At 42.6% G+C, this 24,833-nt stretch overlaps 1 protein-coding gene across 1 annotated transcript in view; it reads left to right on the plus strand.

Moving 5' to 3' along the window:
* The window catches only part of LOC127572471 (nipped-B-like protein), a 469,472-nt gene that overhangs the window by 382,226 nt on the left and 62,413 nt on the right, over positions 1–24,833 (plus strand). The window contains exons 30-31 of the mRNA XM_052019793.1: positions 6,941–7,081; positions 15,309–15,402. Of these exons, the coding sequence (XP_051875753.1) occupies positions 6,941–7,081; positions 15,309–15,402 (235 nt within the window). The remainder of the gene's footprint in view (positions 1–6,940; positions 7,082–15,308; positions 15,403–24,833) is intronic.

The raw sequence follows: 24,833 nt of genomic DNA on the forward strand, positions 1-24,833 counted from the left end.
TCTTCTCCAATGTCAACCTTAAATGACGACATCCAACATCGTCTTTTGGACGTCTCTGAACAAGAGTCTTTCATGATCGTGACATCCGAACAGACACTAAAATGTTAGTGTACAAAGCAGTGGTGATCCCAACGCTCCTGTATGCATCAGAATCCTGGACAACATACCGAGGACATCTGAAGGCACTTGAAAAGTTCCATCAACGCTGTCTTCGAAACATCTTAAATATCAGCTGGGAAGATAGAAGAACCAACATCAGCATGCTAAATGATGCAAAAACAAGAAGCATTGAAGCCTACATTATCAAGAACCAACTAAGATGGAGCGGTCATGTTGTTCAGATGAAAGACGAACATCTGCCGAAACAAATCTTCTACTCCCAGCTTAAAGTAGGCAAACGTAAAAGAGGCAGACAACAGAAGAGATTCAAAGACGTCTTAAAAGCCAACATGAAGAAATGTAACATTGACATCAACAATTGGGAAACCAATGCCAAGGACAGGAAACTCTGGCAAACCATCATCTGAGAAGGAACAGCAACTTTCAAAGCCAACAGATGTGCAGAATTAGAAGAAAAGAGAAGAAAATGGAAAGAGAGGCAGCAACAACCAAAACCTGATCTGCCATCTGGAACTACCTGTCCTGAAAGTGGAAGAATTTTCAGACCCAAGATTGGACTCATAAGCCACTTGAGAGTCCATAAATAGATCAACGGAACGAAGACCATCATCCTCAACCTCAAGGGATAGCCACGACAAAAACGAATTGTCTTTTATAAAGTTGTTATTGTACCTACCTCTTGTACTTCCTCTGGCATCTCATTCCACATACATACCATCCATTGTGTAAAAAAAAATAGTTGCCCCTCAAGTTCCTACCAAAGCTTTCCCCTCTCACCTTAAACCTATGCCCTCTAGTTCTTGATTCCCCAACCCTGGGAAAAAGACTGAGTGCATTCATCCTATCTATGCCCCTCATGATTTTCTACACCTCTACAAGATCACCTCTCAGTTTCCTACACTCCAGGGAATAAAGTCCTAGCCTGTTCAACCTCTCCCTATAACACAGTCTCTCAAGTCGTGGCAACAAACTTGTAAATCTTTTCTGCACTCTTTCCAGTTTAATAACATCATTCCTATAGCAGGCTGATCAAAACGGAACACAATACTCCAAGTGCGGCCTCACCAGTGTCCTGTACAACCACACCATGACCTTCCAAAGTTCATACTCGGTGCCCTGACTGATGAAGGCCAGTGTGCCAAAAGCTGCCTTCTCCACCCTGCCTACCTGTGATTCCACTTGACCCTACTGTTCAATGTGAAGATCCTACTTGATTTGACCTTCCAAAATACAGCACCTCACACATTAAGTTCCATTTGCCATTCCTCAGCCCATTTACTCAGCTGATCAATATCCTCCTGTAATTTTTGATAACCTTCTTCATTGACCACTATACCACCTATTTTAGTGTCATCTGCAAACCTACAAACCACGCCTTGTACAAAGATGACAAACAACAATGGGCCCAGCAGCGACACCTGAGGCACACCCTAGACATGGGCCTTCGGTCCAAGAAACAACCTTCAACCATCACCCTCTGCTTTCTACGATCAGGCCAATTCTATATCCAATTTAGCCACAATTGGCTTGATGGCAGGAGGGATGATTAGTAAGTTCACAGATAACTCAAAAATTGGTGGAGTTGATAATGAAGAGGATGATATTGATCAGTTGATAAGGTGGACAGAGTAATGGCAGGTGGAATTTAATCCTGATTAGTGTGAGGTGATGCATTTTGGGAGGACTAATGAGAGTTGAACATGTACAATGCATAGTAGGGCAGTATTGAGGAGCCAAGGGAGCTTGCTGAAGAAGGCATTTGGCAACTTGCCTTCATTAGTCAGGGCAATGAGTACAAGAGTTGGGATGTCATGTTACAGTTGTACAGAGCATTGGTGAGACCTCACTTGGAGTATTGTGTACAGATGTGATCATCCAACTATAGGAAGGATGTCATTAACTTGGAAGGGTACAGAAAAAATTCACACAGATGCTACTGGGACTGGAGGGCTCAAGTTATAAGGAGAGACTGGATAGGCTCTTGCTGTTTTCCCTGGAGCGTAGGAAACCTTATAGAGGTATATAGATAAGGTGGATGCACTCAGTGCTTTTCCCAGAATAGGAGAGTCGAAACCTAGAGGGCATAAGTTTAAAGTGGGGGGGGGGGCAGATTTAAAGGGAATCTGAGGGCCAAGTTTTTCACATAGACTGTGGTGGGTATATGGAATGAGCTGCCAGAGGAAGTGGTACAGTTGGCTACAGTTACATTATTTAAAAGATTTAGAGGGGAATGGGCCAAGTAGCAGGCAAATGGGACTAGCTCAGGTCAGCATGGATGCGTTGGGCCAAAGGACCTGTTTCTGTGCTATATAACTCTATCTCTTACTATACAAGTCCAAGCATCCAGCAGCATTGCAGTGCAGATAAATAAATAAGATGGTAAAGAAACATTAACCAGGCATAAAATGCAAGAGTGGGGAGGTTATAGTACAGCTCCATTAAACATTGTAAACCACAGCTGGAATACTGTGTGCACTTCTGGTTGCCCCACTATATGAAGAATGTGATTGCGCTCATAGAACACAGAACAGTACAGCACAGGAACAAGCCCTTCAGCCCACAATGTTGTGCCAAACTAACTAAATTAGTAATCAAATGCCCAACTAAACTAATCATTTCTGCCTACAAAATGTCCATATCCTTCCACTTCATGCACATTCATGTGTCTATCTAAGAATCTCTTGAAAGCCTCTATTGTATTTGCCTCCACCACCACCCTGGGCAGTGCATTCCAGACACCCACCACACTCTCTGTTTAAAAAAAACTACATCTACTTTGAACTTGCCCTTCTCATCTTAAATGCGTACCCTCTGGTGTTAGAAATTTCGACACTGGGAAAAAGATACTACTGTATCTATGCCTCTCATAATCTTAAACCTCTATCAAATCTCCCCTCAGCCTCTGCTACTCCACAGAAAACAACCTAAGTTTGTCCAACCTCTCCAGATAGGACATGCCCTCTAATCCAGATAACATCCTAGTAAAGCTCTTCTGCATCCTCTCCAAAGCCTCAACATCCTTCCTATAATGGGGCAACCAGAACGGAATGCAATACCCCAGATGTGGCTTGACTAGACTTTTATAAAGCTGCAGTATCATCACCAAACTCTGAGACCTGGGACTCAACACCTCCCTCTACAACTGGATCCTCGACTTTCTGACCAACAGACTGCAATCAGTGAGGATAGGCAGCAACACCTCCGGCACGACTATTGGCAACACTGGTGCCCCATCCTCAGCCCCCTACTCTACTCCCTATATACTCATGACTGCGTAGCCATATTCTGCTCTAATTCCATCTACAAGTTTGCAGATGGTATCACCGTAGTCGGCCATATCTCAAATAATGATGAGTCGGAGTACAGGAAAGCAATAGAGAGCTTAGTGACATGGTGTCAATACAACCACCTTTCCCTCAATGTCAGCAAAACAAAAGAGCTGGTCATTGACTTCAGAAAAGGAATCCTTCCTATAGTGCGGTGAGCAGAGCTGCACTCAGTCAAGAGTGGCAAAACCGGTGCTTTTTAAAGTTGCCTGGGATGGAGTGGTTTACAGCTATGAGAGACTAGACAGGCTGGTTTCCTTTCCTTGGAGCAGAAGCAACTGAGGACAGACCTGACTGAGGTATGCAAGATCGAGTGGCATAGATAGGGTGGATAGCAAGAATCTTTTCCCATCACTGAGGTGTCTAAACCAAAAGGCATAGCTTAAGCAAAGGGTTAGCAGGTTAAAGGGGGTATCTGATGGAAGGAACTGACTGAATGCCCAGAGTGTGTTTGGAATCTGGCTGAGGGGTTGATGGAGGCAGAAATTCTCATATTTAAGTGTATCTAAATGTGCACTTCCAAGGCTTGGAAAGATATGGACAAGTGGGGGTAAATGGGATTAGAATAGAAGGGTACTGGATTGTCAGCATGTGTTGAATGACTCTGTACCAGGGTGAATTTCACCATTTGGTGTACCATTTCATCATTTAAAGGTGAAAGATTGCACATGAATTCAAAAAGATTGGTTTGCAGGTGCAACAGGTTATCAAGAAGGCAAATGGAATGTTGGCCTTCATTGCCTGAGAGATTGAATTTAGGAGCAGGGAGTTAATGCTGCAACTTTACAGGGTAGGCTGCACCTGGAGTACTGCATGCAGTTGTGTTCTTACTTGAGGAAAGATATACTGGCTTTGGAGGCGGAGCGCAGGTGGTTCACCAGGTTGATTCCAGAAGTGAGGGGGTTAGCCTATGAGGTGAGATTGAGTCACCTGGAACTATAGTTGTTGGAATTCAGAAGAATGAGAGGGGATCTTATAGAAACATATAAAATTATGAAAGGGATAAATAAGATAGAGGCAGAAAGATTGGTTCCACTGGTAGGTGAGACTAGAACTAGGGGACATAGCCTCTGAATTCGGGGGAATAGATTTAGGATGGAGATGAGGAGGAACTGCTTTTTCTAGAGAGTAGTGAATCTGTGGAATTCACTGCCCAAGGAAGCAGTAGAGGCTACCTCATTAAGTATATTCAAGACACAGATAGATTTTTTCATAGTAGGGGAATTAAGGGTTATGGGGGTAAGTTCGGTAGATGGATCTGAGTCCACGGCCAGATCAGCCATGATCTTATTGAATGGCTAAGCAGGCTCGACGGGCCAGATGGCCTACACCTGTTCCTATTTCTTATGTAGCTCCTTCCATTTACCTCTCCCATAGAGCATAGAACATTACAGCACAGAAGAGGTCCTTCAGCCCACAATGTTGTGCCAACATTTTATCCTGCTCTATCTATCTAACCCTTCCCTCCCACATAGGCTTCCATTTTTCTATCATTCATGTGCCCATCTAAGAGCCTCTTAAATGTCCCTAATGTCTCTGCCTCCACCACCTCTGCCGGCAGTGCTTTCCACTCACCCACCACTCTCTGTCTAAAACAAAGCTTACCTCTGACTTCCCCCTATACCTTCCTCCAATCACCCTAAAATTATACCCCCTCGTATTAGCCATTTTCACCCTGAGAAAAAGTCTCTGACTGCCCACTTGATCTATGCCCTTTATCATCTTGTACACCTCTATCAAGTCACCCCTCATCCTCCTTCACTCCAAAGAGAAAAGCCCTAGCTCGCTCAACCTATCTCCATAAGACATGCTCTGCAATCCAGGCAGCATCCTGGCAAATCTCCTCTGCACCCTCTCTAAAGCTTCCACATTCTTCCTATAATGAGGCGACCAGAACTGAACACAATACTCAAGTATGGTCTAACCAGAGTTCTACAGAGCTGTAACATTACCTCACGGCTCTTGAACTCAATACCCCGACTAATGAAGGCCAACACACCATACGCCTTCTTAACCACCCTATCAACCTCCGCAGCAACCTTGAGGGATCTATGGACGTAGACCACGAGATCCTTCTGTTCCTACACACTGCTAAGAGTCCTGCCATTAACCTTGTATTCTGCCTTAAAATTCAATCTTCCAAAGTGTATCACTTCACACTTTTCCGGGTTGAACTCCATCTGCCACTTCTCCGCCCAGCTCTGTATCTTATCAGTGTCCTGCTGTAATCTATAGCAACCTTCTACACTATCCACAACACCACCAACCTTCATGTCATCTCCCACTCTATTGCATTTTTATACTTTTAATCTGTTTGTAGGTGCCTTACATTTTGATGTACTGCAGAATTTCAGATTATTTAAAGTATAACCAGTAAGTACTGATATAAGTGGGCTAAGGTAATGCTCCTGCTCTACTTTGGTTTGGATTCTGCTATCTAGCAACCTTGTTTCAGTAGCTCCTCAAAGTACAGTGCTTCATTGTTAACAATGTTTACATAAAAACAGGTGAACACAAAAAAAACACAGAAAATGCTGTATGAGCACTTTGGAGATGCCCAGCAGATGAGGCAGAAAACACTCATACTTTTTCTCTCTCTGCAGATGCTGCCTGACTTGCTGAATATCTTCCAGCACTTTCTAGTTTTATTTCAGATCATTAGGAATATATGAGATGATTTTCCTCTACATAATTCCCTGAAAGTAGCGACATAGGTAGACAGGATAGTGAAGAGTGTGTATGGCACGCTTGCCTTCGTCGGATGGGCCACTGAGTACAAGAGTTGGGATGTCATATTATACAAGACATTGGTAGACTGACCTGGAGTATTGTGCACACTTCTGGTTGCCATACTATAGGAAAGGTGTGGTTACGCTAGAGAGGGTGCAGAAAAGACTCACCAGGATGTTGCTGGGACTGGAGGTCTCAAGTTATAAGGAAAGACTACATAGGCTGGGACTGTTTTCTCTGGAGCAAAGGAAGCTGAGGTATGACCTTATCGAGGTATATAAAATCATAAGTGGCATAGATAGTTGAATGGTCGCAGTTTTTTTCCCAGGGTAGAGGAGTCTGATATTGGAGGATGTAGACTTAAGATGAGAGGGGAAAGATTTAAAGTGGATCTGAGGGGCACAACTTCACGCAGAAGGGTAGTGGCAAATGGAGCAAGCTGCTAGAGGAAGTGGTAGGGGCTGGTACAATTACAACATTTAAAGGGCATTTGGACAGATGAATGGATAGGAAAGGTTTAGAGGCATATGGGCCAAATGCTGGCAGATGGGACTAGCTGGGATGGATACCTTAGGCCTAAGGGCCTGTTTCCTTATGACTCTATGACTGAACAGATTGGTGCAGTTGGTAGTTCCAGTGGAGGAAAAGGCACAGTATTTGGACTGGATAATCTGGCCTGTGTTGTAAATTCTGTAATGAAAAAGATGGGCGTCATGGGCCATATTTGTTCTGCTGTATTTACCATTTGATCTTTCTATTTCTAGACACAGAGCGACTTCCTTGTCATCTGTAATGTGGCAAAGATTTTGGAATTAGTGGTTCCATTGATGGAGCATCCAAGTGAGACCTTCTTGGCCACTATAGAGGAAGACCTCATGAAGCTTATCCTTAAGCATGGAATGACGGTAAGAATCTAGCATGGATATATGTAAACAAGTTAGAATTATATTTTTCTTCTGCAGTGTGATGGGCTGTGCTGTGCTATGCAAGGCATGGGTACTGAAGCTTGCAAAAGAAAGGTGTGTATGAAGTTGAGATACACGTCAACAGTGAGGAGAGGTTGGATAGCCTACTCTTGTTTCCAAATCAGTTAACCTCAAAAAAGGAACAAGAGAGGCCAAATGCAGTTTAGGGTACAATGGGCCTGAGCTTGAAGGGTTAACTTTGGGGAATTAAAATAAAGGGGATTAGAGGAGCAGTGGCAGTGTGTATGCAAAGGGGCTGAAATCTTTCTGTAGTCAATGATTATTGCTCAGATCAGAAAGAGGCTCGCTACATAATGGAATTGCTCTGCTTTTGCTATATATTAATAATCTGGACTTGGGTATACAGGGTATTAGTCCAAAGTCTGCAATTGTAATGATCATTGATAGATTTCAGGTCAGGCATACAGGTCAGATTTCACCCTCAAATATATAAGGTGATACTTTCTGGTGGGAATAACAGAGAGCCAATATAAACCAAAGGTTGCGATTTTAAACAAGGTGAAGGAACTGAGTCATCTAAGTCTGAATACATAAATATTCAAGAGGAGCAAAACAAATTGAGAAGGCTCTTTATTTTAAAAATGTTTTAAGCAAAGGGATAGAATCACAGAAAAATTTATGATACAGGAGGAGTCTAGGCCCTCATAAGAACACAAGAAAATAGGAGCAGGAATAGGCCATCAGGCCCTTCAAGCTGATCAATGCTGGCCTCAACCCCTCTTCTGTGCCATTTCTCTGTACCTCTCTGTTCCTCAATCTGTCAAATATTTATCCACATCCACTTTACATTGTTATAATGATCCAACTTCCACCAGGACAGAATTCCAAGGATAATCCAGAGACACTCATGTTGGTGCCTGTCAAAATTAGAGCTACCCAGCTTCTTCCCACCTTCCAGCACCAGGTCTGCAGCTCTGCTGGTCACGGTGCTTTAGGTATACATCCAGGTACTGTTTAACTGAGGTGAGAATATCTGCCTGCCCCATCCTTTCAGATGATGAATTCCAAATACCTACCACACTCTGGGTGAAAATATTTTTCCTCATCTTCCCTCTAATCTTCCCATCAATTACTTGATATCTAGGCCCCCTAGTTACTAACCACTCTGTTACAGGAATTAGATCTCTCCTGTTAACTCTATCTTGATCCGCTCATAATTTTGTTCCCTTCAGTTAAGTATCCTTTCAGCAGCTCCTTTAAAAAAAACTTGTATTATCTGATCTTTCATCATAACTACAAGTCCTGGTTACATCCTCTCAAATTTCCTCTGCACCTTCTCTAGTGTAAACACATCTTCCCTATTATGTGCAGACCAGAACCGTACGCAGTACTCAGGCTATAGTGTAACTAGAATTGTTTACAGTTCCAGCAGATTTCATACTTTGACTAATAAGGACAACATCCCATATTAACTACTTTATTGACCTGTCATGCTACCTTTGAAAATCTGTGGACATGTTTTTCCCACTGTTCCTCCACCCACCCAATACCCTGCTGTATTCCTCTACATTAGTGCACATTCTAAGATGTATTACCTCACATTTCTCTGGATTAAGTTCCATTTTCCATTTTTGTCCCCAGTCAATGAAATAATCTCTATCTTCCTGCAGTCTAAAGTTTACTGCCACCTACGTTGCCAATTTTTGTATCATTTTCAAACTCCTTTCTCATAAGTATTTTGGTCTTAAGTTATTAATATTTACAAAGAAAGCATTGGGCCAATTACTGAGTTCTCTGCAACCCCACTCGTAACCACCCTCCATTCACAGAAATACCTGTCAACCATTGCCTTTTGCTTCCTGGCACTGATTCAATTTTGGATCCAGTTTGCCATTCTCCCTTGGATCCCATGATCTTTACCTTCCACGTGAGATCTCATCAAAAGTCTTGCTATTTCAGTCTTCTGATACTATTGCCCTTATCACTCCTCATAAAATGTAATCGAGTTAGTCAGATATGATCTTCCCTTAATTTATCCATGCTGACTGTCCTTGTTTAATCTATGCCTTTCTAAGTGAATGTTTATACTGTCCATTAGAATGAATTTCAATAAGTTTGCCAGCACCAGCCTGTTATTATTTGGTTTATCCCATCTTTCCTTTTTAAACAAAATTACAGCATTAATGGTCTTCCACTCCTCTGGTCCCACTCCCTGTAACCAGTAAGGATTGAAAGATTGCATTCAGAGCCTCTGCAATTACCTTACTTGCTTCCTTTAACAGCCTGGGATTATTTCATTTGGGCCTGATGAATTATCTGCATTCAAATTACTAAACCTCCTCTATTACTATGTTTATTCCACTTTATATTTCATATTTATGATTCTTAACTATAACAAAGGCATCGTTCTTTTCTTTTGTGAATGCAGGGTCAAAATATTCATGAAGAACTTTATCCATATCCTCTGCCTCCACCTTCTTAGTCCCTATTCAGCGCTATTTTAGTTATCCTGTTGGTCTTTATGAACTTATAAAGGAAAGCCCATTTAAGATGGAGATGAGCAGGAATTTCTTCACTCAGAGGGATTTAACACCTGAGAGAGCTGTAGAAGTGGGAGTCATTCAAAACAGACTGATGCACATTTGAACAAGAAAAGCATTAAGGAGCATTGGGAGAAACCAGGAAAGTGGTGTTGAGGCCAAGACTGCAATAGCCATGATCTTCGTGGGTTGTGGAGCAGGCTCAGAGGGCCATTTGGCCTACTGCTCCTGTTTATTATGTTCTTCCGATTTTCTTTAATTTTACCTAGTATTTTATCACATTCTCTCATTAAAATAAAATATGGAAATTATAACAACAATCTTGTACTTTTGATACTCTTCCTGGCTTTCTGCCATTATTAAGCTCTTTGTGTCCAACCTAAGCTTCTCTTCTTTACACTTTATCTCACTCACAATGCACCAAGTGATCCAGAGGGCTCTAGATTTGGCAATTGCACTCACGGGTGCAAAGCGTCCCGTTTGTACAGGTCCCACCTGCCCTGGTAGAGAGCCCCCAATGATTTAAAAATATGAAGCCCTCCTTCCTGCACCATCTGCTTAGTCACGTGTTAAACTGCACTGTCTTCCTATTTCTTGCCTCACTAGCACGTGGCACAGGTAACAATCCTGAGATCCCCACCCTGGAGCTCCTGTCTTTTAACTTAGCACCTAACTCCCTGAACTCAATTTTCAAGACCTTCTCACTTTTCCTGCCTACGTCATTTATACCAATGTGTACCACGACCTAGCTGTTCACCCTCCCCCTTAAGAATGCTATGGACTTGATCCAAGACATATCTGACCCTGGCACCTGCAAGGCAGCATACCATCCAGGAGTCTCGTTCTTGTCTGTAGAACTTCCTGTCTTCTCCCCTAACCAATGAATCCCCTGTCACTACCGCTCGCCTCTTCTCCCCCCTTCCCTTCTGAGCCAAAGAGCCAGACTCAGTGCCTGAGACCTGACTGCTGGTCAACCCCCTCCAACACAATCTAAAACGGCAGGCATGGTAGTGTAGGGGTTAGCATAACACTATTACAGCACCAGTGACCTGGGTTCAATTCCAGCCACTGTCTGTAAGGAGTTTATATGTTCTCCCCGTGACAGCATGGGTTTCCTCTGGGTACTCCAGTTTCCTCCCACAGTCCAAAGACATACGGGTTAGGAAGTTGTGGGCATGTTATGTTGGCGCCAGAAGCATGGCGACACTTGCAGGCTGCATCCCAGAATATTCCATGCAAAGATGCATTTCACTGTATTTCAATGTACATGTGACTAATAAAGAAATCTGATCTGATGTTAAAATGATAGACTTGTTATTGAGGGGAACGGCCACAGGGGTACCCGGCACTGACTGCCTATTCCCTTTCCCTCTCCTGATGGTCACCCAGCTACCCACCTCCTACAATTTAGAGGTGACTGCTTCCCTGTAACTCCTGTCCATCAACCCCTCAGTCTCCTGAATGATCTGAAGGTCATCCAGCCTGACTTCCCATAATCATGAAAGAGGAGCACACCACTGCCTTGTGTGTCTTTCCACTGCTCTACCTGTGCAATAATAAAGAAAGAAAGAGAACTTAACAGAGCCTCACCTTAGCTTCCACCTCTATTCACCAAACCCTCTAGTGCCAAAGCCTCTGCTCCCCACTCTTAACACAGACCCACTCTTGACACAGACCCACTCATGCAATGGCTACTCTATTTGACCCTAACTTCTTTTTATTGGTTGCTGCCAATTAGCTAATTTCCCAATCAATTATCACCTAACAATTTGCAGCTTTCTAAATTGTCCCATTACCTGGAAAAGAACAGGGTCCTGATACTGCCTTTTTATATGGCTCCCACTTCTCGCACCGAGATTCCCACTTCTTGTTCCAAGTCTTGGCTCCCGCTACCTGGAAAAGATTGATAAATCACTGCAGTTAAATAAAAATTGCCATCCTAATTTAGAACTTTTGCTCCTATTTCGCCTTTATCCTTTTCTGTTATATCTATTCATCATCTTTGTTGTTTTTTGCAGTGCCAAACCTAATTGTATTATGGTCACTTCCCGAGAACGGCTCTCCCACTGATACTCTACATCTTCTCACCTTAATTCTCTAAAAATTCAATCTAGAATTTCCACTACCTCTCACTTTTTGTTGAGCTTACTACTTCCCAGCATCACCAACTGCTTCCCTCCCCCACCACCCCGACACACACGAGCATGTGTGCACACACGATTTTAAACCTTGCTCTTTAAATAGCAGTAGCAAATTTCTCTGAGGATATGACCTCGTGTTAAGATGCAATCCTTCTGGCCCATATAGGTCCCACCTTCCCCAGAACCTGTGAGAGTATCTGAAGAACCTAAAGCCCTCCCTCCTATATCACCTTTCCAGCCATGATTTCATCTCCTATGATGCACCACAGCGCAAGGAACCAGGAATGCCTTGATCTTGAATAGGCATGAACTGAAGTATTATGTTCAGTCCTGGGCACCAAATTTTCGTAAAAGGGCAAGAGATTGGAGAATGGTAGAGATTTATTGCATGCTATTGGCAATGAAGAACTTGAGTAATATGGAGATACTTAAGGTGTTAACTCTTTATCCATTCATGAGATCTGGGCAGTGCTAGCAAAACCAACATTTGTTGTCCATCTCTTGTCTTTGACAAGATGGTGGTGTGGGATGGTCTCCTTGAACTGCTGCAGTCTGTGTGGTGATAATGCTTCCACAGTGCTGCTGGGAGGGATTTCCAAGATTTAGGACCAGCAACAATGAAGCAGCCATTAGGATAGAGTAATCTGGAGAGGGGGGCTGCAATTGGTGGTGTTCCCATGCTCCTGCTGCGCTTGTCCTTGTGAGTTTGGGAGGTGCTGTCGGAGTAATCATGGAGAATAACAAGTGCATTTCGAAAATGGTATCCCTTGTAACCAAAGTATACTCTTATTGGAAGAAGTAGATGTTTAGGATAATAAATATGCTGCCAAGTAACAAGGCTCATTTGTCCTGGATGTTATTGCTCATTCTTTCAGGCAAATGAACAATATTCCATCATGCTACTCACTTGTGCCTGGTGAAAAGATTACGTTGAACGTTTTGTGAAAAAAGAACTGGTTAGGCCATAGCTGCAGTATTGCATCCAATCTGAATACAGCACTTTTGGAAGGGTTCAAAGGTCCTGGAGAAGATGTAATTTAGTAGAACAGTTATAGGAATGAGGGCTTTCAGATACAAGATTAGACAGGTGAACCAGATCTCTTCTTCATGGAGCAAAGAAAGTTGAAAGATGGTTTAATAAAGAATCCAAGGTGATAACAGGGTTAGATAGAATAAAGGGGAGTGTTTCCTGTCAGTGGATGTTTCAAGGACTGGAGAACAGATTGAAGGTGAATGAAAGACACATGGGGTGTGAGCATAAATATTTCTACACATCATGGTGACGATCTGGAGCTCACTGCTGGCAAGGGGAAGGAAATAAGTCAAGGCATGATAAAGGGAATTGGGTAGACACATCAGAATGATCTCCTCAGCCACACATTCATCTATGTTCAGTTCTATGCAGACTTTGAGAAAAATGGCAAGAGACTGGAGGGAAAGAGAGAACGTGATACTGAATAGATTGCTCCACAGGGAGTCAACATGGACTCATGGCCAGTTGACCTGCTATGCTATAATGTTTCTATTATTGTATGAGGGAGGGTGATAGGTGGGAGGTTATCAGCTGGTGAATTCCTGGCCAGATGTTTGCCCTGATGCCATGACACTTCATGATGTCCGGAGTTGAGGGATGCAAGAGCTGCTTCCAGTTTGTATATCATTGTGCTGCCATCTCTGGTGAATCTGTCCTGCCACTGAGAAAAGAAGTACACAAAGATTATAATGGAAGAGACCTGGATTGCAATGTACATTTCTGAGAGTGGAATTACATCAGGTCCCTGCCTGACTAGTCTGGGATAGCCCCTCACTTCGATCCCATTCCAATTTCTTGTCCAGTACAAACTTTATCATGAAAGGAGCTCATTATTGCGTTGGTCTGGTGTTGTGCTTTATTGGATCAGGGTTCTGTCAGAGTCATAGGATTTTGTCTGCACAGTGGCGTTGGAAAGTCATGGACAGTTATTTGGGCAATGTGGTGGAACAGTATATCTTGGTGAAGGGCAGCATTGAAACATAACAGGATGAGGCCATTTTAGACCCTCAGGCTGCTCTGCAATTCAGTGTGATCATGATCTGTTTTCATGCTCCATTTACTTATGTATAATTCATATTTCTCAATCACATTATCTAACAAAATCCTGTCTCAGTCTTGAAAGCTCCAGTTGACCCACTGCTCTTTGGGTGATGTTCATTGGGATTGGTGGTAAGATTGCCAAACCTCCCAAATTGTCAGGGAGTCTCGCATGAATAAGTAAAGTGTCCCAGAGATTACCAAGGGCAACCTGGGGGCATGTTCAGGCTGTGTATTTAACTAGCCTGGAGTGCGAAATGAGGGGTTTAGATCTCATGTATGCTCTGATCAAGTGGTACAGTTGCGCTTCCACAGAGATAATCTATATCCTCTCTAGGACTGAGATGTACAGTGGGTATAGGGCAGGTGTTGAATTTAACTTGAGCCCCTTGGCCAGTGCTACTCTATTCTTGGTTGGGGAGAGAGGGTGGTCATTCATTGTTGGGTAACTTCAGGAAAGCTGTTCTCATTTATGGACGCTTCAAGGATTTAAAATTTTGGCAACTTCCTGTGGCATGACAGTTCTGTGCCTCAGTGCCAGATTGCTGCCTCAGTGCCAGCAATCTGGTTTCAATCCTGACTTCCAGCGCTCTGTGTGGAATTTGCACGTCCTCCCTGTGACTGTGTGGGTTTCCCCCAGTGCTCCAGTTTCCTCCCATCTCCCAAGATCTGCAGGTTGGTAGGTTAATTGGCTACTGTAAATTGCCCCTTGTGTCTAATTAAGTTGTAGAGTTTGGGTAAAGTTGATGGAAGTGTCGAGAAGATAAAATGGGATTGGTGTAGGATTAGCATAAATGGGTGCTTGATGGTCAGCTTGGACTTGGTGGACTGAGCGGCCTGTTTCCGTACTACGTAGCTATTGGTGGGAGTGGTCAATCAGAGTTTTTAAGAGGGAATTGACTGGGCATTTGAGGAAGAACTGTTGGCAGAGCTGTGATAATAGAGCAAGTAATGGGAGTGATGCAATTGTTATTCTCTAAATTGGCATAGATTTGATGGGCTGAATGGCTTCTGTGATTTCCCAGTACTTCATTCTTACCCAATGGACCAAAGCAAGAATTGTTTGTATGCTCACAACATTACACATTGCCCGGCTTTGCTGCTGATGTCATTTTCTCAAGAAACGTTATGCAAAACAGAACAACCCTTATCCTCATTCTGCAGGTTCTCCCAACCTGCTGATATATAAAACGTTTACTGTTTTTATTTCCAGTGTTCAGGATCTGCAGTATCTAGCTTTTGTAAAATGTTATTTTCCATCTTTACCTTTGCAGTTCACGGTAACAACTTATTTACGTGAAGGTTGAACTTTGTTCACTTTGAACAATGCTAATAAACATTCAGCGCTGCCGTAGAGCAGAGTCCATTCGATGACATGTCATGTACGTGATGAATATTAAGAGTTGGTCTGTTTAGTACTTTTGTGTAATGGTATTCATCTTGTTTTCTGACAGGTCGTGCAGCATTGTGTGAGCTGTCTGGGAGCTGTAGTGAACAGAGTAACTCACAACTACAAGTTTGTCTGGGCCTGTTTCAATAGGTATTATGGTAAGCAGGCTTACTGAACCAGAGGTTCTCCTCAGTAGCATATGTATGGTCAGTGCAGTAACATTTGCACCTTATTCAGCCAAAATTAATTTCAGCAGATTAAAATACTATCCTTGCACCTTTGCTAATCATATTTTAGTCATTTATATCGTTATTTTTGTCCATTCAACTTATCTGGGCTATACACCAAGGTTCTGCTTTACCCAAGTCATTTCCCAACCTTCTTCATCTAACCTCAACAATTTATTCTTTTATTCTTTTGCTCCTCATGCTTATCAAGCTTTGCTCATTTGCTTTTATGCTTCTTGCCTCAACTTCTCATGCAGTCAGTCCTCATTATCTGTGAGGGGTAACAGCACAAACTTCCCACAGCTAGCAGAAGACACAGATACCATTAGGTCCTCCTTCGTACCCAATATACCCCCAAAATAAACATAAATATGCCTTATAGTGTTTCAAAAGTATTAACACATCAATGCACACATTAAAATGTTTAAATACCCAAAATAAATGATATTAACTTACAAATTACTTCCATTTCCATTGAAACTTGGAAACAATGATTGGTTTTGAAGTCACAAGGTGCAGCTGTCTAAACATAGGCCAACAGCACATTGTAGGCAGCCACATGATGCAGTGATCTACGAACTGATCACTATATGTATACAATGAGTGATTAGTTCCTCAATGTGTACGTGAATACAGATGTATTCGTTACAAAAAATTCAAGATGGGTTGTAGGGCCAACCTCACAGCGTGGATAGCAAATCAGTAGATAACAAGGACTGAGTGTATTACACCAAATTTGCAGCACGGGGAACATATTGCTGGGCCAAGCTAATTAATCCATGTGGGTCTGCGATCCTAACGAAACTCCTCCCGAGCTATTTCTATATTCTTTTATAGAACATAGAACAGTACAGCACAAGAACAGGTCCTTCGGTCCTCCATGTCTGTGCCAACCATAATGCCAATCTAACTAATCCAATCTGCCTGTACATGGTCAGTATCCCTCTATACCCTGCCTGGTCATGCATTTGTCTAAAAGCCTCTTAAACATTGTTATCTGTTTCCACCACACTTCCTGGCAGTGCATTCCAGGCACCTACCACTCTCAGATGATAGGCTAACTCACCTAGAATTCCCTTGCTTCCCTTTATTATTATTCTTAAAAAGTGATTGGCATGCACTTTTGCATTCTAATTGAGCAGTTTCTATTTGGAGAAAATTTTGAGAGATTATAGTTGCCTTAGAAAGTCATTGTTTTATCGATCATACAGCATGGAAACCAGCCCTTCAGCCTACTGGGTCCATGTCGACCTCTATTTACACTGATCTACACTAAACTCATTTCTCCCACCTTCCCATTAATTCCCATGCACACACCACCCCCAGATTGTTCCTCTCACCTACACAGCAGGGTCAATTTACAACAGCCAATTAACCTCCACATGTTTTTGGGATAAGGGAGGAAACTGGAGCACTCAGAGGAAACCCACACAGTTACAAGGAAAGCATGCAAACTCCACACAAGTAGCACCACAACTCAGGATTGAACCTGGGTCACTGGAGTTGTGAGGCAGCAGCTCTACTAGCTGCACCAGTCTGCCACCCGTGACTGTTCCCTCCTTTTGCTTTAAAACAGTAGGTACTGCAAACGATCTAGTCCTGGGAATTTGTCTATTTCATTACTATTTTGGTTATGTTCTCATTTTCCAAATCGCCAAGTCTAAGTCACCATCAGTTTCCTTGGGATGCCTAACCAACAGTTTTCCAGCCTCATTCTGTAATGTTACACAATAACTACTTACATATTCACATATCCTTCCTAGCTTCCATTTCAATATCACTGTTATCAATTTTCAAACTACTTTCATTGCTCTCTGCCATTCTATTTTTCCTAACTGTATAACTTTTCTGCTTATCTTTGTATCTTTGCAAGCTTCTTTCACACTTGTTGTAGCTGTTATTATTTGTTTGTTACCTTTTTTGGTTTTCCCAGTTGCCTGGATTTTGCATTCATAAATTATTTTTTATTTTTGCTTTATTTTGTTCATTATTTCTTCAGTCATCCCTGGCTATTATTTTATGCAAGTAGGCTGCTTTTTCCTCAGGGGTATAAAGTGGTTTGATATCACACTGATTTAATTTTTAATAGTATTTGCTATTTGTCGATTTACACCATATATTGTCGCTAAAGTCTCTTATCACGTGAAAGTCAGCAAATCTAGAATCATGGTTGCCATTTTGCATTCCATTGTTTTGAACAATACATTGAACTCAATCATATTATGATCGCAATTAGATAAATGTTCATGTACCGTTAGACTGTTAACTAAATCTGGCACATTGCTCGTTATTTAATCTTATATGGTCTGTCTTGTTGCTTCTAGGGCATAGTGTTGCAGAAAGGTATCCTGAATTATATTAAAGAAATTCTGCCCTGAGCTATTCTATTTATCCAAATCAATATGCAAGTTAAAATCCCACATTAAGACCATGTGCCTTTGCTCCATTTTTACCTAAATTCTATATTTTGTACATTCTAACACTTATGCCACTGGGAGCCTACACATAGAGCTTGAATTTTTTTGTTTTTTACTTTGGTGATCAGCACAATTGGTTAATTTTGGTTGTTAAAAATCGTCAGTCAATAAAGCATCAACTTTTGGTATCTTTCGGTCTCGATAAGCTCAACTTAATCAAAATAAAAAAAGTCATGGCTGATGTGATATCTCTGTGCACTGATTCTGCAAGCTACATGGTGAAGCTGTTCTGTGATTTGAAATCTGCTTACCCTGATTGTAGAGAAATATCCATGCAGGACACCTGGTGGACACAGTGATAAAGCCCAGCCTTAATTCTACTTTTTTTTCTAAAGTAGTTAGTGGATTTCATCATTCATACGGATGCTAAGTTTCAGCACCCATGCATATATGAATATAGTAAACCTTGCAGTGGTTTAGGATCAAATGTAATTTCAGAAAAATCGCTTCGCTGCCCAGGTAGTTCACAAAATTTCTGCTGGATGACATGGCCACTGGAGCAAAACCCTCAGGCTGAACATCTTCAACAAAATCTCCATCTCTGTTCATGTCAACAATCATATCTTTGGTTTTCCATCCCATTGCTGCCCATGCTTTTGCTCTTCTGGGTTCTCATGCCTTTCCCTAGTGCTTCCCACAGTCAAATGGCATTGGTCAGTAGGATATATGTAATTTTGAAAGCCATATGAAGTGTTCTGAAAGTAGATTCTGCCTAGTTGCTAATTATTTGCTGGCACTTTGGTTCAGTAAGGGTGTTTTTCATTTCTTCTCAGTTAAACCTGAAAAATTGAAGCCTGATTTATACCCAACCCACTACCATCTCTTAGTTCTGTGCTTACAACCATCACTGCCTGCACACCTCTTGATATGTGCTATCTGATTAGTGATATAAACTATATTCTTGTGTTCAGTTATAAAGAATGGAATCATGAGTAGACCATTTGGCCTCTCATGGCTGCTCTGCTGTAATATCACGGCTGATCTGCTACCTCAGCATCACTGATGACACTAACCACATGTCCCTTGATCCTTTTAACATCCAAGAATCCGTCAGTCTCTGACTTGAATGTATTCAGTAATGAGCTTCCACGACCTTGCATAATGAATTTCAAAGATATACTACACTTGGGTGAAAAAAGTCTCATTTGTGTCCTAAATGGCCAACCCCTGGTTCCAAGCACCTCAGCGTCAAAACATCTTTTCTGCACCTACCCTGTCAAGTCCCCTAAGAATTTGGGTGTTTCAATGGCTGTTGAGGTTAGGAATCCATTCAGCTGCTTCATTTCAGGCTTTGTGAACAGATCTGTTCCTCATGTCCACTTGTAGAGCAGGTGACCACATGTCCTCAAGTGTTATGAGTTGTCTAGGTCTTCCTTTGAAAGTCAAAATCTAAGACTTCATTGCTTGGGTCAGTTACCAGGTTGTGGTTGATGATGTTTGGGGCTTTTAAGGGCCTTTGTCAGTTGGAGTACTTCATTGGTATTCTCACTACAGATATCAGGAGGTTAGCACAGGGAGCCACTCAAGCTGTGCTGGCTTCTGCTTACTGCTCTAGAGCTGATTCTTGTGGCTTCCTGGAGATGGAAATTGTGACGGGTGTCCCTGAGCCAAGTGTAGCATTGGCATACTGCTATTGGGTAGACCAGGGCAAATGAAGCACTGCATACATGTTAGCTCTGCTACCCAGGTGGTACTCCAGAGTTTCTACCTGAGATTTGCTTTTGTCTTGACCTTTGTTCTAATGTTCTGGAGGTGTTGCCAGTAAATCATGGTGCAGTCAAGAACATGCTGTGTAAAAACCCAGCAACTGACAGATCTGTGTACACCTTGAAAATCAATAATGGCCTCCCACTGGGGTCAGTCACAGTACTGGCCCTCTTCAATATATATGCCAGTGATGTGCCTCCCACAAAAACGTGGTTCTTCACAAATGCTGATGATTTGGCCCCAGCTTACCAGCATAAAGAGCTTCGGGACATCGGAAAAACACAAAATTTTTCACGGTATTCTCAGTGAAGTGACTTCAGAAAATGGAGGCTTCAGTCAGACTCTGCCAACATTGTCATTTAGCTTTCTGTCTGAACAACAGGAAAACTGGAGAAGAACTTCCTGTCCAGTTCAGTGGCCAACCACTCGCCCACAATTCAACACCAGAACATGATGATGGCATCATCCAAATGATTTCATCCCTAATCAGCAAGACTTTTCCACCCCATCTTTCTTCCCTCATCTCTCCTGCAGGTTGAGTTTTTCTTCTTTTAATTCCCAGTCCTGAGCATCTTGCAGTTGTGCCTCAATAACACCTATCATGTCATATCTTCCAAGCTAAATTTACTGGTTTCAGTTCTTTTAACCATCCTGTTTATCCTTTGCCAGACCTGGTCTCAGGCTGACCCAGGTGAAACCTATCCCACTGATACAGTTCCTTTCTGTCGCGGCATACTGCCTGGGCCCCATGTCACTCTTTCAATGACCTATTCAGCCCTTTAATTTGCTTGCTCTTTGCCAAATTGCACACGGCACAGGTAGTAATCCACAGATAATAAACCCTATCTACAAAATACTCTACAAAAAGTACTCTACAAAAAGGATCTATGTTATCCCAATATAGACCACTTGACTGGACCCAATGTTTGTTTCTTCAATATCCTTTCAGACCCTTTTGAAATACCCCTCAACCTGGCACCAGGTAGCCAACATGTAATGTGAGAAATTTTAATTAGTTTGCAAATGATGCCTTATGACCCAATTACTGGATTTCCTACATTTTAAGGTTGTTTCTGTACTCTTGGACTAATACTTTATGCCAAAATGCACTGCCTCACACTTCCATTTTGCAATCTAGTTTCAATTTGCCCATGATGTGGGCATCTGATTGTTTACTTATTTGTTCATGGGGTGTGGATGGCACTGGAAATGTTGGCAATTTTGTGCATCCCTAATTGCCCCTGAACTCATGCAGCACTTGAAAGTTAAACACAGCGACGGGCTTAGAGTTGCATATAGACCAGTCAGGATGGCAGGTTTCCTAACCTGAAGGATGTTGGTAGACCAGATTGGTTTTTATGATAGTCGTAGTTTTATGTTTCCCTCTACTGAAACCAGTTTTTAATTCCAGATTTATTTAATTTTCCCAGCTGCCATGGTGGGATATGAACTTGTGTCTCTAGATTATTGGTCCTGGACTGCGGCTACTAATCTAGGAACTTGGACTTCCATGTACTCATAAGGGGGATTCCCATAGAAACAGCCTAGTTGGTGATAAAGATAGGGACAGATGTGGGCTTTGCTGGGGCTTTGTGCTCCAGTTTGAACTCTCCCTCTCTAGGCTTGCATGTGAAGTACAGAAGAAGTCTTTTAGTTTATTCTAGGTAAACTAGTTCTACAATGGTCTTGATTACTCATATTTCTTTATGACATAGAATGAGAATACTTGAGCCAGGCCTCCCTGTTCTATCTCAGAAACTAAAACAAGGTTGCTAAATAACAGAATCCAAACCAAAGTAGAGCAGGGGTATTACCTTTGTTCACTTGTATCAGCTCTTATTGGTTATACTTTAAATAGTCCTATATTCTGCAGTACAACAAAATTTAAGGCACCTACAAACAGATTATAAGTATAAAAATGCAATAGAGTGGGAGAGGTAAAAGGGTCATTCAGCACATGCTGACAATCCAGTACCCTTCTATTCTAATCCCAGTTACCCCCACTTTGTCCATATCTTCCAAGCCTTGGTGATTCAAGTGCACATTTAGATACCACTTAGATATGAGAATCTCTGCCTCCACCAACCCCTCAGACAGATTCCAAACACACTCTGGGCAAGTCAGTTCCTTCCATCAGATACCCCCTTAACCTGCTAACCCTTTGCTTAAGCTATGCCTTCTGGTTTAGACACCTCAGTGATGGGAAAAGATTCTTGCTATCCACCCTATCTATGCCACTCGATCTTGCATACCTCAGTCAGGTCTGTCCTCAGTTGCTTCTGCTCCAAGGAAAGGAAAACAGCCTGTCCAGTCTCTCATAGCTGTAAACCACTCCATCCCAGGCAACTTTACAAAGCACTGGTTTTGCCACTCTTGACTGAGTGCAGCTCTGCTCACCGCACTATAGGAAGGATATAGTTGTGCTGGAGAGTTGAGGAGAAGCACCAGGATGTTGCCTGAACTGGAGGACCAGCTGTGGGGAGAGATTGGATAGGCTAGACCTGTTTTCCCTGGAGCAAAGGAGGCTGAGTGTGAAGTATATAAAATTATAAGAACAGACACAAGATAGATAGTCAAAATCTTTTTTCTCATAGTAAGGGTATCAAAAACAAGAGGGCATAAGTTTAAAGTGAGGAGAAAGTTTTAAGGGGGATCTGAGGGGCAAGTTTTTTTACGTAGTGGTTGATATCTGGAATGCGCTGCCAAAGAATGTAATGGAATGAGATACATTCACTACATTAAGAGACATCTAGAGATACACTTAAATAGGCAAGGCCTAGAAGGATACAGTCCTAATATGCACAAATGGAATTAGTAGAGATGTGCAAAAAAAGTCAGCACGTACGTGGTGGGCCGAAGCATTCATTTCAGTGCTGCATGACTCTATTGTGCTCTATGGCTCTCTGAATCTCCTCTCCACCTACCCCACAGAGGGTAGTGGTCAATGGGATTTATTCTGGCTGGAGGTCTGACTAGTAGTGTTCCACAGGGATCTGTACTGGGACCTCTGCTGTTTGTGATATATATAAATGACCTGGATGAAAACGTAGATGGGTGGGTTTTTAAGTTTGCAGATGATACGAAGATTAGTGGTGTTGTGGATAGCGCTGAAGACTGGTAAAGGATACCGCGGAATATAGATCAGTTGCAGATATGTGTGGAGAAATGGCAGAAGGAGTTTAATCTGGCCAAGTGTGAGGTGTTGCACTTTGGGAGCTCAAGTGTAAAGGGGACAGTACTTGGTGAATGGCAAGACCCTTAGTGTTGATGTTCCGAAGGATCTTGGCGTCCAAGTCCATAGCTCTCTGAACGTGGCTGCACATGTTAATTGGACCAACATACTGGCGGGGAGGTTTGCTAAGGCCACTGGGGAGAGTTTAAACTAGAATTGTTGGGGGGTGGGATCCATACTGGAGAGACTGGAGAAGAGGTGTTTGGCTCTCAAATAGAGGAGGCTAAGAGTAAGTACCATAGGCAGGTGATAGAGAAGGGACGTGTTCAGACAGGTTTGAGATGTGTCTATTTTAACGCAAGGAGTGTTGTGAACAAGGTGGATGAGCTTAGAGCTTGGATCGATACTAGGAGCTATGATGTGGTGGCCATTACGGAGACTTGGATGGCTCTGGGGCTGGAATGGTTGATTCAAGTGCCAAGTTTTAGATGTTTCAGGGAGGGAGGTAAGAGAGGTGGGGGAGTGGCACTGTTGGTCAGAGATAGTGTCACGGCTGCGGAAAAGGTGGACATCGTGGAGGGATTGTCTACGGAGTCTCTGTGGGTGGAGGTTAGGAACAGGAAGGGGTCGATATCTGTGCTGGGTGTTTTTTATAGGCCGCCCAATAGTGACAGGGTTATTGAGGAGCAGATAGGGAAGCAGATCCTAGAAAGGTGTGAGAATAACAGAGTTGTTGTGATGGGGGATTTTAATTTCCCAAACATCGATTGGCATCTCCAAACAGTGAGGGGTTTAGACGGGGTGGAGTTTGATAGGTGTGTTCAGGAAGGGTTCTTGACATAATATGTAGATAGACCTACAAGAGGAGAGGCTGTGCTTGATTTGATATTGGAAAATGAACCTGGTCAGGTGTCAGATCTCTCAGTGGGTGAACATTTTGGAGATAGTGATCATAATTCTATCTCCTTTACGTTAGCACTGGAGAGGGATAGGAACAGACAGGCTGGAAAGGTGTTTACTTGGAGTAAAGGGAATTATGAGGTTCTCAGGCAGGAAATTGGAAGATTAAATTGGGAACAGATGTTCTCTGGGAAAAGTACAGAAGATGTGTGGCAAATATTCAGGGGGTATTTGTGTGAAGCTCTGCATAGACATGTTCCGATGAGACGGGAGTCATGATAGGCTACAGGAACCATGGTGTATGAAGGCTATAATAAATCTAGTCAAAAGGAAAAGAAAAGCATACAAAAGGTATAGAGAGCTAGGTAATGTTAGAGATCTGGAGGAGTACAAGGCTAAAAGGAAGGAACTTAAGAAAGAGATTAGGAGAGCCGGAAGAGGACATGAGAAAGCCTTGGCGGGCAGGATGAAGGAAAACCCCAAGGCGTTCTACAAGTATGTGAAGAATAAGAGGATGAGATGCGAAAGGATAGGACCTATCAAGTGCAGCAGTGGGAAAGTGTGTATGGATCTGGAAGAAATAGCGGAGGTACTTAATGAATACCTTACGTCAGTATTCACCACGGTAAAAGATCTGGGTGATTGTAGTGGGGACTTGCAGCGGCCTGAAAAGCTTGACCATGTAGATATTAGAAAAGAGGTGGTGCTGAAACTTCTGGAAAGCATCAAGTTAGATAAGTCGCCGGGACCGGATGAGATGTACCCCAGGTTTCTGTGGGAGGCGAGGGAGGAGATTGTGGAGCCTCTGATGATGATCTTTACATCGTCGATAGAGACGGGAGAGGTTCCGGAAGATTGGAGGGTTGTGGATATTGTTCCCTTATTCAAGAAGGGGAGTAGGGATAGCCCAGGGAATTATAGACCAGTGAGTCTTACCTCAGTGGTTGGTAAGCGGATGGAGAAGATCCTGAGAGGCAGGATTTATGAACATTTGGAGAGGTATAATATGATTGGGAATAGTCAGCATGGCTTTGTCAAGGACAGGTCCTGTCTTACGAGCCTGATTGAATTTTTTGGATGTGACTAAGCACATCAATGAAGGGAGA

The sequence above is a fragment of the Pristis pectinata genome, chromosome 7 (genome assembly GCF_009764475.1).
Source record: "Pristis pectinata isolate sPriPec2 chromosome 7, sPriPec2.1.pri, whole genome shotgun sequence".
NCBI lineage: Eukaryota > Metazoa > Chordata > Chondrichthyes > Rhinopristiformes > Pristidae > Pristis > Pristis pectinata.